Source organism: Mytilus edulis, chromosome 6 (assembly GCF_963676685.1).
Source record: "Mytilus edulis chromosome 6, xbMytEdul2.2, whole genome shotgun sequence".
Classification (NCBI taxonomy): domain Eukaryota; kingdom Metazoa; phylum Mollusca; class Bivalvia; order Mytilida; family Mytilidae; genus Mytilus; species Mytilus edulis.
In genome coordinates this window covers 91,772,959-91,790,409 of record NC_092349.1, presented here as the reverse complement: position 1 = coordinate 91,790,409, position 17,451 = coordinate 91,772,959, and the positions used below count along the sequence as shown (strand labels likewise).

The window sequence follows — 17,451 nt, the reverse complement described above, 5'->3', positions numbered from 1 at the left end:
TTTGACCGCATCCACCAAAACTGACCATATATGCACTTTAATTTGTAAATCTATATACCCGCATAGTAAATCAGCCATATTTTTTATGTCAGGATTCAATGTATAATACAATCATGACAATGGACAGCAAAATTGCAATATAATAACAAAAAATTTTGGTTCGCATAAATTTAGGATACCAGCATGTCCTCATTTTATTCAAAATATTGATACGTAACAAAATTTCAGTAGTTTTGATACCTCCAGCTGACTTGTACAACAAAATTATTTGACCACATTACCAAAACTGACCATATGTGAACTTTAAATTGTAAATCTATATACCAGCATAGAAAATCAGCCTTATTTTTAATGTCAGGATTCAATGTATAATACAATCATGACAATGGACAGCAATATTGCAATATAATAACAACAAATTTTTGTTCGCCTAAATTAAGGGTACCAGCATGTCCTCTTTTTACTTAAAATACTGATACGTAACAAAATTTCAGTAGTTTTGATACCTCCAGTTGACTTGTACAACAAAATCATTTGACCGCATCCACCAAAACTGACCATATGTGCACTTTAATTTGTAAATCTATATACCTGCATAGTAAATCAGCCACATTTTTGATGTCAGGATTCAATGTATAATACAATCATGACAATGGACAGCAAAATTGCAATATAATAACAAAAAATTTTGGTTCGCATAAATTTAGGATACCAGCATGTCCTCATTTTATTCAAAATATTGATACGTAACAAAATTTCAGTAGTTTTGATACCTCCAGCTGACTTGTACAACAAAATTATTTGACCACATTACCAAAACTGACCATATGTGAACTTTAAATTGTAAATCTATATACCAGCATAGTAAATCAGCCTTATTTTTAATGTCAGGATTCAATGTATAATACAATCATGACAATGGACAGCAATATTGCAATATAATAACAACAAATTTTTGTTCACCTAAATTAAGGGTGCCAGCATGTCCTCTTTTTACTTAAAATACTGATACGTAACAAAATTTCAGTAGTTTTAATGCCTCCAGTTGACTTTTACAACAAAATTATTTGACCGCATCCACCAAAACTTACCATATATGCACTTTAATTTGTAAATCTATATACCCGCATAGTAAATCAGCCATATTTTTTATGTCAGGATTCAATGTATAATACAATCATGACAATGGACAGCAATATTGCAATATAATAACAACAAATTTTTGTTCGCATATATTTAGGATACCAGCATGTCCTCATTTTATTCAAAATATTGATCATAACAAAATTTCAGTAGTTTTGATACCTCCAGTTGACTTGTACAACAAAATTATTTGACCGCATCCACCAAAACTGACCATTTGTGCACTTTAATTTGTAAATCTATATACCCGCATAGTTAATCAGCCATATTTTTTATGCCAGAATCAATGTATAATACAATCATGACAATGGACAGCAATATTGCAATATAATAACAACAAATTTTTGTTCACATAAATTTAGGATACCAGCATGTCCTCATTTTATTCAAAATATTGATACGTAACAAAATTTCAGTAGTTTTGATACCTCCAGCTGACTTGTACAACAAAATTATTTGACCGCATTACCAAAACTGACCATATGTGCACTTTAATTTGTAAATCTATATACACCATGACGTACCCGCATAGTATTAATCAGCCATATTTTTTATGTCAGGAATCATTGTATAATATAATCATGACAATGGACAGCAATATTGCAATTTAATAACAACAAATTTTTGTTCGCATAAATTTAGGATACCAGCGTGTCCTCCTTTTATTCAAAATATTGATACGTAACAAAATTTCAGTAGTTTTAATACCTCATGCTGACTTGGAAAACAAAACTATTTGACCAAAACTGATCATATGTGCACTTTTATTTGCAAATCTATATACCCGCATACCATTGTACCGAGCGCCTTAATGTCTTCTCCTGGCGCTCCTGTTCACATTTTAGTAGGACCGTAAATGTACACGTAATCAATAATATTGGAAAACCATTAATGCAAAAAATATTCTGAATAAATTGAGAATGTCAGAATTTCATCTCTTTATTTATAATAACAGTCACATCATATATAGGAGTTCATTATGGTGTACGTGTAAAACAAAACTATTATGCCACATCATCAAAGTACCAACACTGACATGTCTGAATTCATTTGTACTATTTACAATGATTTAATAAAAAAAAAGTATACGAGGTTCTCTTCTTGGAATCTATTATGTCGGTTGATTGATTTTGTTTATAGTTAAACGTCAAGTGGCAACTATTTCATTAAAGTGCGCATTGAGTATAATTTTAGGACGTCCCATATAAATATCGGCTATGACAAATCTCTCGATAAATCTGACGAATTTGACGAGATTGTTGATAGTTTTACCACATCGTATGCTTACGGACACTGTACAATTTCTGTTAGAATATTCTGCGGGAAATAGAATAGTAAATCCAATGCAAACAAGTTGAATATCAATGAAATATCCATGCAAGTATAAATTTATGCATAAAGTAAAATTTAGGAAGGGACAGGTAAACAACGGGGAACGAAGTAACGTAGACAATGTTGCCGATATCCCGTGATATAAGAATATTGTTCCGATGCGTTGGATAACCTTTCTATCCGCCTTCTAATAAAAAAAACTCTGTGTGATCGTATAGCCATTTTTTATTTATATAAAAATACATGTATATCAAATAAAAGAGAGCATTTGTATAATATCTAGTAGAGTCTGGCGAGTAAATAATAAATGATATCTGTGGAAAAACAATGCGAATGTTGTTTACATATTTTAATGAAAGCTCAAGTCTGATATGAAAACTCTTATAACGATAATCTGTCATAAGCAGACCTGTCCTCAGGTCTGGTCAATAGCAGACTTGTCCACAGGTCTGGTCAAAAGCAGACCTGTCCTCAGGTCTGGTCAGGAGCAGACCTGTCCACAGGTCTGGTCTGAGGCAGACCTGTCCTTAGGACTGGTCAAAAGCAGACTTGTCCACAGGTCTGGTCTGGGGCAGACCTGTCCTCAGGACTGGTCAAAAGCAGACTTGTCCACAGGTCTGGTCTGGAGCTGACTTGTCGATAGGTCTGCAGCAGTCCTAAAAAAGCAGACCGTAGGTCTGGTCCACCAACGACGAAGTTAACTTGCTTGACTGCTTAAAAATTCTCAAGTTAACTTAGAAAGCAGTCAACAAGTTAACTCTAAGTTAACTTTTGTCAAGGTTAGGACCGCACCCATCTGTACTATCCTCAGTATATAAACACACTACATGTGAAAACCCAGTTTGTGGTATAGATGACATAACATATGGCAATGATTGTAAGAGACAGCAAACGTGAATGTTTTTTCATATGCATCTATCGGATTTTGAAAATCGGTTGGCATAAGAAAATCTTTGTATTCTAGCAATAGGCAGTTTACTATACACGTCTAATTTCAGATATTTTTCTGTATGAATTATCAAATTGTACGTTTGTTCTGTACCAAATAAACTCATCATACATACTAGGACTAATTTTTTTTATATACGCCAGACGCGCGTTTCGTCTACAAAAGACTCATCAGTGACGCTCGAATCCCAAAAAGTTAAAAAGACCAAATAAAGTACGAAGTTGAAGAGCATTGAGGACCAAAATTACTAAAAGTTTTGTCAAATCCAGCTAAAGTAATCTATGCCTGATGTAGAAAGGCCTTAGTTTTTCAAAAATTCTAAATTTTGTAAGTAGTCAACAGCAAGTTATTTTGTGAACAATGAATGATGCAGTGGTTTGATGTCTCCTTTACATATGTTAAAAACATGTCTTTATTACAAGTACTGTTATTGATTTTTCTATTTTCATAGTGGATAAAATTGAGAAAGGAAATGGTGAATATGTCAAAGCGACAACCACCCGACCATAGAGCAAACAACAGCCGAAGGCAACCAATGGGTCTTCAATGTAGCGAGAATTCCCGCACCCGTAGGTGTCCTTCAGCTGGCCCCTAAAATATGCATAATAGTACAGTGATAATGGACGTCATACTAAACTCCGAATTATACACAAGAAACTAAAATTTAAAATCATACAAGACTAACAAAGGCCAGAGGCTCCTGACTTGGGACAGGCGCAAAATTGCGGCGGGGTTAAACATGTTTATGAGATCTCAACCCTCCCCCTATACCTCTAGCCAATGTAGAAAAGTAAAAGAATAACAATACGCACATTAAAATTCAGTTCAAGAGAAGTCCGAGTCTGATGTCAAAAGATGTAACAAAAGAAAATAAACAAAATGACAATAATACATAAATAACAACAGACTACTAGCAGTTAACTGACATGCCAGCTCCAGATCTCAATTAAACTGATTGAAAGATTATGTCTTCATCATATGAATATCAGGTACAATCCCTCCCGTTAGGGGTTTAGTATCATACTATCATAAAATATATGAGAAGAACATAACCCGTGTCATGCCAACAACTGTTTTTTTAGAAATAAATGTGTTTAGTTCCGATGCAAAGACCCTATCAGTGAATCAATGTTAAAGCCAAAATATGCAATCTTTAATGACCTGACAACAGTATCGTAACTATATCCCCTTTTAATAAGTCTATTTAAAGGTTTTGTTAGTTTCTGAGGAGAATACTGACATTTTTGTGCTTTATAAAGAATATTTCCATAAAATTTTGGATGTGAAATACCTGAACGTATAAGATGTCTGCATGTTGAGTTATATTTACGAATTATTTCCTTATACCGGTGATAAAATTTAGTAAATGTTTTGACCAGTTTGTGATATCGAAAACCCTGGTGTAATAATTTTTCAGTAATACATAAATTTCTCTCGCTAAAATCTAATACATTATTACATACACGAGCGAATCGTACAAGTTGAGATATATAAACACCATAAGATGGTGACAAGGGAACGTCACCATCTAAAAATGGATAATTAACAATAGGAAATGAAAAATCATCTCTTTTATCATAAATTTTTGTATTAAGCTTCCCGTTTATGATATAGATATCAAGATCGAGGAAAGGGCAGTGGTCATTGTTATCATTAGCTTTATTTAAAGTAAGTTCTACAGGATAAATTTCTTTAGTATACATACTGAAGTCGTCATTATTTAGAGCCAATATATCATCCAAATATCTAAAAGTATTGTTAAATTTTTGTATCAAATGTTGTTTTGATGGGTCTTTGCTAATTTTAGTCATAAATTGTAACTCATAACAATACAAAAACAGGTCCGCAATAAGTGGTGCACAGTTAGTCCCCATTGGAATTCCAATAACTTGACGATATACGGAATCTCCAAAGCGAACAATAATGTTATCAAGTAAAAATTCAAGTGCATAAATAGTATCAAAGCATGTCCAATTGACATAGTTCCTTTGTTTATTGCTACTAAAAAATGATCTAAAAGAGTTTGAACATATGTACTCGCATTCCGACTTTTTAAATGCCCAGTTAATTAGGGATGTGAATTTTTTCTTAATAAGAATATGAGGCAAAGTGGTATATAGGGTAGAAAAATCAAAACTTTGAACAGATTCAAAATCACCAATATATGCATGCAATTTATCAAGTACTTCCAACGAGTTTTTGACACTCCAAAAGTAATTAATTCCACTATTTTCAAAGGCCTTATTTGAACAATTTATTATCAGGTTTTTTATTGTACCAAGTGTACTAGTAAGTAAAACAGACAATTTAGTAGTTGAACAATGGCTGGAAGATGAAATAAATCTATATTTGTAAGGTTTTTTGTACAGCTTCGGAAGCCAGTACATTGTTGGGACTTTCATTGTGTTTGGTTCTGCTTGTAAAGAAGTTGCTAAAAGTTTATGTTTGTTACAGATCAGCCGGGACAAAAACAAATTCCTTGGCTAGTTCTGTTAGTTTATTTTTGATACGCGAAATAGGGTTTTTATAGTTTTTGTTGAGGGTAAAATGTTCTTTAAAATGTTGTATTCGAATATCAAGTTCAGTTAGCATCAACAGGGGAATGTCCAGTTATCTGTACAGAGGAGTATAACCCAGTGTGTGGGGTAGATGGCATCACATATGGCAATGAATGTAAAAGACAGAAAGCGTAAGTATTTGTCATGTATCCCATGTATACATTTTCGATTTGAAATGATTTTACTACCGTAACTAAAATTGATTCTAAATACTTACAAAAAAATGCTATTTTCTACTATTACTCGGCTAAACAAGAGACAGAACACACAAAAGGTAATATTGAAAGTCCCGGGAACAACATACAACTCCAGAAAATGAAACAAAACACTTAGTGTTAACAATAGGTACATAGCAAACGTGCAATTTCAACAGTCATTAGGATGATATTAAACGTCACTCAACGAGTCGGTGGCTTGATGTTTCCTTGATGAGTCTTTTGTAGACGAAACGCGCGTCTAGGGTATATATGAAATTTCTATCCTGGTTTCCCTGATGAGTTTATTTATATATGATTAAGAAATGTCTGTATTACAAGTAGCGTTATTGACTTTTTTATTTCCATAGTGGAGTTCAGTTAGCATCAACAGGGGAATGTCCAGTTATCTGTACAGAGGAGTATAACCCAGTTTGTGGAGTAGATGGCATCACATATGGCAATGAATGTAAAAGACAGAAAGAGTGAGTGTTTATTTCATATGCGGCTATGGGATTTAAAAATCGGCTGGCTTCAAAGCTTTCTAGCAATAGGCAGTTTACTATCCATATCTTAATTCAAATGTGTTCTTCATGAATGTTTAAATTGTACATTGGCTCTGTTCCTTTTGTCAACTGTAAGTTGTATTGAGAAATGTCAATGAACTTGTGACTTGACAAGTACAAGACAAAAAACGTGAGTGTTTCGCACATATACACTTGTTTATATATATCAATCTGATTTGTATTTACTTCTGTAACTAACATTCTAAATACTAACAAGATAAAATGCATTTTTTTTTATTATTGCTTGACTAAACAAGAAACAAAACACACAAACTTAAACAAAGAAAGTCCCGAGAACAACGTAAAACACGATGAAATGTATCAAAACAATTTACTGTTAACAAAGGTACAGAACACACGTACAATTTAAATGCCAATGATGTTGTCAGTTTATTTCCGTTCTATGAGTTTAAATGTCCCACTGATATCTTTCGCCCCTCTTTTAAACATTCATGAAGATTCCTTTCATTGAATTAAGATGTCGATGAACTATACAGTGGCTTGATTTTTCTGTTATATGCATTAGATAAATGTCCGTACCACATTACAGAAATAGTTTAATTACTAGTAATGATTATTCTATTTTCATAGTGGAGTTCATTTAGCATTATCAGGGGAATGTCCAGTTATCTGTACAGAGGAGTATAACCCAGTTTGTGGGGTAGATGGTCTCACATATGGCAATGATTGTAAAAGCCAAGAAGCGTGAGTGGTTTTTTATATGCATCAATTTGATTTGAAATTACTAAATATGACTATCATTCGAAATGCTTTTCCTATCAAATACAAAGTTTATATATTAAATGACATCATTGGCTGCGCAAAAAAAATTCATATACCTATAAAAGCAACATAAGTTTAACGCCGTTCAAAGGTCATTAATCTATTGAGAAAAAAAATCTGGGTTAAGAACTAAAATCGAGGGAAACACATCAACTATAAGATGAAAACAACGAAATATACAATATACTAGTAGTATAACAAAAATTAATAGGTACACGACGGGTGCCACGTGTGGAGCATGATCTGCTTACCCTTCCGGAGCACCTGAAATCACCCCTAGTTTTTGGTGGGTTTCCTGTTGTTTATTTTTTAGTTTTCTATGTTGTGTTATGTGTACTATAGTGTTTGTGTATTGTCGATTTATGAGTTTGACTGTCCCTCTGGTATCTTTCGTCCCTCTTTTAAAGCAAATCTGATTTATTTCTTGTGAACTTTATATAATGCATAATTATGAGATAAACATTCTGAAACTCCTAGTAGAAAACCAAAGACGAAAAAACACGAATCCCCTTGAACAGTCAAATTTGTTATACTAATGTTTGTACTACCACTTGGTCGATGGCACAGGCATGAAAACACGGATTTTGTTTTATTTACATTTGCAGTTTATGATATCTTTTTAAATAAGGGAATTGTCCCCCGACTGCAAATCACTTATTCCTTGTACGTTTCTGATATTATTTTTGGTGCTTTTTTTGGTGGTATGATCTCTTCAAATTTTATAATAAGGTTTTGGAACTTTAAATATTTTGACCCGGGCATTATTGAAAATAGATAAATTGACTCATCCGGGTGCGAGAGTTTCTCGCTACATTAAAGACCCATTGGTGGCTTTGGCTGTTGTCTGCTCTATGGTCTGGTTGTTGTCGCTTTGAAACATTCCCCATTTCCATTCTCAATTTTATCGAAGTGTTAAATTGGTACCATTAATGTGATCATAATTAATCAGTATACATACAAGTATCAACTCTTTCAAAAAAACTGTCTGGAGTAACGAATAGGGTTAGGGTTAGGGTTAGGGTTAGGATTAGGATTATGGTTAGGGTTAGTCATAAATATCAAAGTTTTGATGAGATATAAAGACTTTATTATTCTTATCTTTACAATGACTGTGACAAAGAGGAGATTTTGAATTTCAATTAGTGAAAAAATTGTTAAAGATATACATTTTTCACTGACGTGATCTATGTATTTTCACATTAACAAAGTATGACTTGGATGGAGAGTTGTCTTATTGGCACTCTTGCGACATCTTCTTGTATCTATATAAACATTGGGATAGGGTGATAAGTTTTCATTTGTTCTTTTTATAATAAGAAATAATCTAAACCCATATTTTTAGTGGAGTTGAATTAGCATCACCTGGAGAATGTAAGAAGTTATGTACAAACGATTATAATCCTGTATGTGGTAGTGATGGATTAACATATATGAATCAATGTTGGCTGATAGAAGAATATGTATTTGATATTCTCATTTTAGATCGACGGTATCATATATAGTAGTGTTGAATTATTCTTTGATATAGTTATCAAAGGTACCAGTGTTATAATTTAGTACGCCAGACGCGCGTTTCGTCTACATAAGACTCATCAGTGACGCTCATATCAAAATATTTATAAAGCCAAACAAGTACAAAGCTGAAGAGCATTGAGGACCTTAAATTCCAAAACGTTTTGCCAAATACGGCTTAGGTAATCTATGCCTGGGATAAGAAAATCCTAAGGTTTTCGAAAAATTAAAAGTTTTGTTAACAGGAAATTTATAAAAATGACCACATTATTGATATTCATGTCAACACCGGAGTGTCGACTACTGGGCTGGATGAAAAATAGAATTGCGTTATATAATAAAAAAAAAAACAACATATGCATGATTAGATTTTTAAAGAATTTGGGAATTTCCACTGTGTGAGGCATCTGGTAATTAGAACAACAAAATAGTATACACAACATGCACAAGTGATAAAGTCGTGATTCTGAATTAAAATTATATAAAGCAATATACAGGAACAACTTTAAATAGTTTTGAACAATTGTTTTTTTAATATTTATTTTATTTTTTATTCTATTTGAATTTTATAATGGAGTTGATTAATAAATGCACCAGTAGTAAACCACTGTTTGTTAGTCATAAATCGATAAGGCGAAAACAAAATCCGGGTCACAAACTTAAATCGGGAAACACATCAGCTATAAGAGGAAAATAACTTAATGGAACAAAAGAAACATTGAACTGCACAACACAAACTAAGTGACTAGGACTTTGGCATATCTGTTCAGGTTTGTCTGTAAATAATAGTACAATATGCTCTGTTGAAACAAATTTAAACTAATGCACTTGCCAAGCAGAATGACACATTGTTTGCACTAATGTAATTTCAGTGGGGTAGATGTAATATCACAAGGCGAATGTCCTAAATGTCCTAGCACAATGAATCCAGTCTGTGGGGCTGATGGGAAAACATATGATAATGACTGCTGGCTGAAAGAAGCGTGAGTTTATGTGGATGAAATTAATTTATTTTAAATATTTCCAATTACGTGCTTAGTTTGATTGTGTACAAAATATATAGTAGATTATAATGCAATAACGTTTGTAACGATCATTTTTATTGGATAACGTCACTAATTTTCATGGCATCAATTAACAATTGATGCTATGAGACGTACGCACAAGCGCAGACGACATATGACAGATTTTTCTGTCAGTTTCATTAGAATTGAGATAACAATATTGTATTTTAAGCTCCGACGGAATCAATTGTCGATGCCGTCGGAACTTCAAATATAATACAGTTATCTCCTAAGTATATCCTTCCACAGAACGGTATTCGAAATTTATTAAAGCAATCTCGAACTCCAACACAAACTTTCCACATTTCTGTATTTAAGAAAGTCTCTTCAACTCATTATTAATTTGCGAATAAGACTAATAGCAATTTGTTACTGCATGAATAACTAAATTACTGTTTACTTTTCCATTTAGTGAACCATAGACAAGTTGACTGTCTTTTCAAAAACCACCAAAGTAACAGGCTATACACCAGATGCAGGACTCCAATCAAAGTTCAAATACAAACAAATATTGTTACTAAACAATGTTGAATACATTTCCTATGACATTATGACGGATGCCACATGTTGAGCAGGATCTGCTTACCCTTCCGGAGCACTTAAAATCACCCCTAGTTTTTGGTGGGGTTCGTGTTATTCATTAGTTTGTTATGTTGTGGCATGTGTACTATTGTTTGTCTGTTTGTCTTTTTCATTTTTAGCCATGGTGTTGTCAGTTTATTTTCGATTTATGAGTTTGACTCTCCTTCTAGTATCTTTCGTCCCTCTTTTACAGCATATTACGTACAATTTGCATTAAAATGTGACGTATTTAATAAAGGTCGAATGATTGATAAACATCCAGCTTGCAGTAATGACTTTTGTATTAAATCATTACAGTGGTGTATCCATAGCTGGCAGTTATGACTTATAAATGATATTACTTATTTCAGAGGTATATCCTTTCATCACCAAGGGGAATGTTGCAAAGGTTACAAACCAGTATGTGGTGTTAATAACAGAACCTTCAACAATGAATGTGAGCTGAATCTCCAGTACGTATATCTTTATATATAAGCTTGTCTTGTTGGTAGGTAATTGGTAAAACTTGTCATTACAATTCCAAAAATAGTAAATCTTTTACTCATATTGAAAATGACATTGGTAATTTTAAACATGGGAAAATCAAAGTTAAAGACAAACAGACAAAATTATAAAAACACAATTATTTAGTTCGACCATGGATATTTTTCAGTAAAAGTTTACATTCAACAAAAATCTTTTTTTTTTTGCTATCATGATGGCAGTTACATTTTAATTGTTCAAATAAAGTTTATTCCAAGGAAAGAAAACTTAGATATTATTTGATTTAATTTGTATTTTTATTGTAGAGGTATAGTAAAACAGTATGACGGAGTATGTTTGGCTAAATGACAGCACATATCTATGAAAATTTGCATGGTAAATTCTATTTTATAAATATAGATTTGATAGCTCAAAAAAATTAACAATGAGAAGCATGACATTCTTTATTACACGAATGCAGAACTGATAGCTCTAACTGTTAACCCAGATGCATTTCACAAGCACCCAATATTATATTTTGCTAAGGATAAAAACTAGAGGTTCTAAAGAGCCTGTGTCGCTCATCTTGGTCTATGTGCATATTAAACAAAGGATACAGATGGATTCATGACCAAATTGTGTTTGGTGATGGTGATGTGTTTGTAGATCTTACTTTTACTGAACATTCATACAATTTTCCCTATCTATATAGACTTGGCCCTTTAAATACAGAGGAAAATATTTTGGAAAAATTTACCAAAATTTACCAAATTAATGGAAATTGTTAAAAATTTACTATAAAGGGCAATAACTCCTAAAGGGGTCAACTGACCATTGTGGTCATTTTGACTTCCTACTAGATCTTACTTTGCTGAACATTATTACTGTTTACAGTTTGTCTCTACCTATAATAGTATTCAAGATAATAACCAAAAACCGAAAATTTCTTTAAAAATTACCAATTGGGAGGGGGGCAGCAACCCAACAACCAGTTGTATAATTCATCTGAAAATTTTGGGACAGATAGATATTGACTTGATAAACAAATTAACTCCTGTCAGATTTGCTATAAATGCTTTGGTTTTAGAGTTATAAGCCAAAATCTACATTTTACTCCTATGTTCTATTTTTAGCCATGGTGGCCATCTTGATTGGTTGGCTGGGTCACCGCACACATTTTTAAAACTAGATACCCTAATAATAATTGTGGATAAATTTGGTTAAATTTGACCCACTAGTTTCAGAGGAGAAGATTTTTATAAAAGATTACAAAAATTTACGAAAAATTTGTAAAAAACGACTATAAGGGCAATTACTCCTTAACAGGTCAACTGAAAATTTTGGTCATGTTGACTTATTTGTAGGTCTTACTTTGCTTTTACATTATTGCTGTTTACAGTTTATCTCTATCTATGATAGTATTCAAGATAATAACCAAAAACGGCAAAATTTCCCCTTAAAATTACCAATTCAGGGGCAGCTACCCAATAACCAGTTGTCCGATTCATCTGAAAATTTCAGGGCAAATAGATCTTGACCTGATTAACAATTTTACCTCTTTCAGATTTGCTCTAAATGCTTTGGTTTCAGAGTTATAAGCCAGAATCTACATTTTACCCCTCTGTCTATTTTTAGCCATGGACGCCATCTTGGTTAGATGGGCAGGTCATCGGACGCATTCTTTAAACTAGATACCCCATGATGATTATGCCAAGTTTGGTTAAAGGATTAGGTCCAGTAAGACCCCTTTTTGACCCCAAAATATAGCAGTTTTACAAAACTGTTAAACTGTAAACGTTTTTTTTTTATTTATTGAACAGTAGAATGCTCCTGCTACATAAATATGGGATGTTTTTGACAATACAATCCACATATATCGGGTAATAGCACCATTAAGTCATGCTAAATTACTGAAATCTTCACAATTCTAGCATTTTAGTTAAATTTTAGACGGTTTTCGTGTAAAACGAAAGTGGCCGCATTCCTGTTCATCCTTAATATTGAAATGTAAGTTGTATTTTATGATAATACATAACATATATAAAGGGTGAGGATGAACACTGATGCGGCCAGTTTCATTTTTGACAAAAAACATATGAAAAGTGACATTTTCGGCGTATTTGATAGATTTTTTATATTTGAGCTTGAATTGGATCGTTTTTAATGACTAAATCAGTTCAAATCTTCCACATGAACTAATTGATTCAAATGAAATAGACACTTAAGTGTTTAAAAAATGGTCAAAATCTTTCGTCAGATAAACCTGAAATTTGAGGCCAAAATCGGTCCTTACCGGACCTACTCCTTTGGCCCAGTAGTTTCAGAGGAGAAGATTTTTGTAAAAGTTAACGATGACGGACGACGACGATGATAAAAGTTCTCTCTTTCGGCCAGGTGAGCTAAAAATCAATCCCAATACAAGTGTTAACTTTAACTCAATTGCCCCAAAATGATTTGAAAGAAATACGATTTGAATTAGTTCTTTTAAAAGATACAAAAAACGTCCCCATGTGCTTTTCTATAATGAAATTGCAATAATCGAAAATGACTTTTTACAAATTAGCAAAATATTATTTTACAAATCAATAATCAAAAATACAACAAACGACAACAACTCAATGACAGATTCATATAAACATGGATTGACACATAGAAAATTGTCTGTATAGAAACAGAAAGTAGATGATTCGATATTCATTCTTATCTGATTTGTATGATAAGAACTACATGACTATGATTAGTTATAAGTTCTTATGGAAAATGAAGTAGTTTTCTCAGACCTAGGCACGTTTCTTTCAAAAACAAGTAGAAATAAAGGTTTTGTGTAACCATGTTAACATAGAACAAATGTCGACTTTCTATAAATTTTATTTCAGAAATAGAATATTATATTATGTCCTTTGAAAGTTGAAGAGACATCTAAGCAGCAGTGAACTATGAAGTATATCATGTCGGTCAGAAATCCAGATTCATCATTATATTTGTCTTCAATTAATTCTATTTTATATCAAATTTGTATTATGTTTTTTTAATAAAAACTTTTAAATAGTGCATCTTATTCTGCTTAATTTCCACAACTATTTACGGAATTACTGTAATATTTTTTTCTGTCTGCGTAGCGTGTTATTTCACTGTGTCTAAACCACACCGGCAAAATTTGCTCGGACTCGATGGTATCTAACATCCGTTACAATGACGGAACATCAATCGAGAAAAGAAAGGTAGGTTTTTCCTTTTTTTCCCCTTTTTTTATGATATCGAAGAATATATATACATATACAACTATTTCATTTTGTGAGATGCAATATTTTCTACAACCGTTCTATATTAACGGAGAAAAAAGTGAAAATGCATGTCAGAATGACGAATTGAGTGAACCTTGCCTCGAAATTGTTTAATTTCTCGTTAAATTGTTCACATTGTACGGAAAGAAAGGTACGGGAAGATAGATACTGACACGGAGATTGAACTTTCCATTTCTAAGTAGCAACATTCCAGCAGCACCTGCATACGGGGTATATATCTCTCAATTGATACGATATTCCCGTGCTTGCATTTCCTATCATGATTTTCTTGATAGAGGTTTACTGCTCACAAGGAAGCTATTAAATCAAGAGTTCCAAATGGTGAAGTTGAAATCATCCCTTCGTAAATTTTACGGACGCCATCACGAGTTGGTTGACCGTTATGGAATAACCATTTCACAAATGATATCGGATATGTTCCTCACGTCGTAACTACAATCCCCTTCCCTTTCATGAATTTGACCTACCGAATTAGACTATTTACCGGATTTGTAATCACATAAGCAACACGACGGGTGCCGCATGTGGAGCAGGATCTGCTTACCCTTCCGGAGCACCTGAGATCACCCCTAGTTTTTGGTGGGGTTCGTGTTGTTTATTTCTTTAGTTTTCTATGTTGTGTCATGTGTACTATTGTTTCTCTGTTTGTCTTTTTCATTTTTAGCCATGGCGTTGTCAGTTTGTTTTAGATTTATGAGTTTGACTGTCCCTTTGGTATCTTTCGTCCCTCTTTTAGTTATTACGAGCATCTCGATACTTGCATTTCTGTGTATGGAACGAAAGAAACGGGTCATGTCAAATTAAAATAAACCGGTTTCGTCAATGTTGTTTACTACACAATCACCCGGTTTCGTCTATATATGTCACCCGTTTTTTTTTTTTTTTTTTTAAACAAACAATTTATGAAAAGCAACGTTGACACGGATCTGAACATTGTCTTTCGAGAATTTAAATATATATTTATTGTAAAGTAAACTTAGCGTGTTAAAATCTATTTTAAACGGGCACTTTTGGACATAAGTAATTATGGTAATACACATTTTCCTAATGAAAGGCGTATCCCTTATTTCACTTAACTTCAAACTAATTTTAAATGGAATATAAATCCTCAATAGCAAACACTGGTATCTAACTATTTTATAACATGATTATATTTTCTTTGTTTATTATAGTAGTATGTTATTAAAAGATGTAAAAATAAAAGGATGTGCTTTGATTTTGTCATAATTTTAATTTACTATACTTTACACTAAGTTTACAGTATTTACTATCAATTATTAATACATTTATTGATTCAATCATTGACGAACAGTCAAAAAACGGCTATAGTCTATACTATTCTGCACAAATTAATCATGCATGCAGCCCTGCCAGATATTCTGGTACTATATATACTATTTTACTCGCGCAATAACCATGCTAACGCGAGTTTTCACACTTAAGCAACCCCGTTTCTGGTAGGCACATATATTTTCGTAGGCAGGTTTTCACATTATTTTTACAGTTCAAATTCAGATGAAACTTCAATTTTGTTTTTTCAATGTGAATAAAAGTTGGTTTGCAAAACATGACCGCCATTTATATCTAGGTCTTATCTAGAAGAAATGACGGTCACCACTTATGAAATAAACATTGCCAATGAGACAACTTTAGAGACAAAAATCATGTTGAATTAATCAGGTTTAGGTCAACGTATGCCTTAAACAATGATAAAAAACACGCAAACGGCATGAAAGCAAGCTATAAAAGGGCCCTAAATTACACTGCTGGTGGACGTTTCGTCCCCGAGGGTATCACCAGCCCAGTAGTCAGCACTTCGGTGTTGACATGAATATCAATTATATGGTCATTTTTATAAATTTTCTGTTTACAAAACTTTGAATTTTTCGAAAAACTAAGGATTTTCTTACCCCAGGAGTAGATTACCTTAGCCGTATTTGGCACAACTTTTTGGAATTTTGGGTCCTCAATGCTCTTCAACTTTGTATTTATTTGGCTTTTTAACTATTTTGATCTGAGCGTCACTGATGAGTCTTATGTAGACGAAACGCGCGTCTGGCGTATAAATTTATAATCCTGGTACTTTTGATAACTATTTACAAATGTAAAACAATTCAAACAAGAAAACTACCTGCTGATTTTATGTTTAAAACGCATATGGTATAAAGCAACCAAAGACAACCACGGAATTACAAGCTAGTTGATTCGGGAATGGACACATGGGCGCTGACACACACAACACAACAAAAGTACAAACAATAAAAAATGATGAAAAAACCTTAACTCGTCCGATAACAGAGCCGAATGGACACATGGGCGCTGACACACACAACACAACAAAAGTACAAACAATAAAAAATGATGAAAAAACCTTAACTCGTCCGATAACAGAGCCGAATGGACACATGGGCGCTGACACACACAACACAACAAAAGTACAAACAATAAAAAATGATGAAAAAACCTTAACTCGTCCGATAACAGAGCCTGTATAGTAAAGGCGCGATTTGTGCCAAAACTTGTATCACAGTTAAAATTATCCCTTAAATATAATAAATATACATGTATTCGGAGTTTACTATGACGTCCACTATCACTGAACTAGTATACATATTTATTAAAGGGCCAGCTGAAGAACGCCACCGGGTGCGGGAGTTTCTCGCTTTATTGAAGACCCATTGGTGGCCTTCGGCTGTTGTCTGCTCTATTGTCGGGTTGTTGTCGCTTGGATGAAAAAGGGGGCTAGGGTGAATAAAATTGTCTTGCATTTGTCTTTAGTTTCAATCTCTGTCCTTTTTTTTATTTTTCACTTTATTCGGTCCTTTTTTAAGTAGTAGCTTATTCCCTTTTTACATAAATTGTTATCCTGCCGTTTTCAATCAAAACTTTTGGCTTGCCTTTCAATCAAATTGTACCGCCTAAAACCAAATGGTAGCTCCCTTATACTGTTAACCATGTACTTTATTTTTTTCTACAAACGTTAGTACGAGAAACACTTTTT

The 17,451-nt window shown here is 33.1% G+C and overlaps 1 protein-coding gene across 1 annotated transcript in view; it reads left to right on the top strand.

Annotated features, from left to right (window-relative positions):
• The window catches only part of LOC139528893 (serine protease inhibitor dipetalogastin-like), a 36,604-nt gene extending 22,469 nt beyond the window's left edge, over window positions 1–14,135 (top strand). Inside the window, exons 4-7 of the mRNA XM_071325131.1 lie at window positions 9,910–10,020; window positions 11,034–11,135; window positions 11,472–11,541; window positions 14,022–14,135. Of these exons, the coding sequence (XP_071181232.1) occupies window positions 9,910–10,020; window positions 11,034–11,135; window positions 11,472–11,514 (256 nt within the window). The 3' untranslated portion in view covers window positions 11,515–11,541; window positions 14,022–14,135. The remainder of the gene's footprint in view (window positions 1–9,909; window positions 10,021–11,033; window positions 11,136–11,471; window positions 11,542–14,021) is intronic.
• Window positions 14,136–17,451: the final 3,316 nt, after the last annotated feature.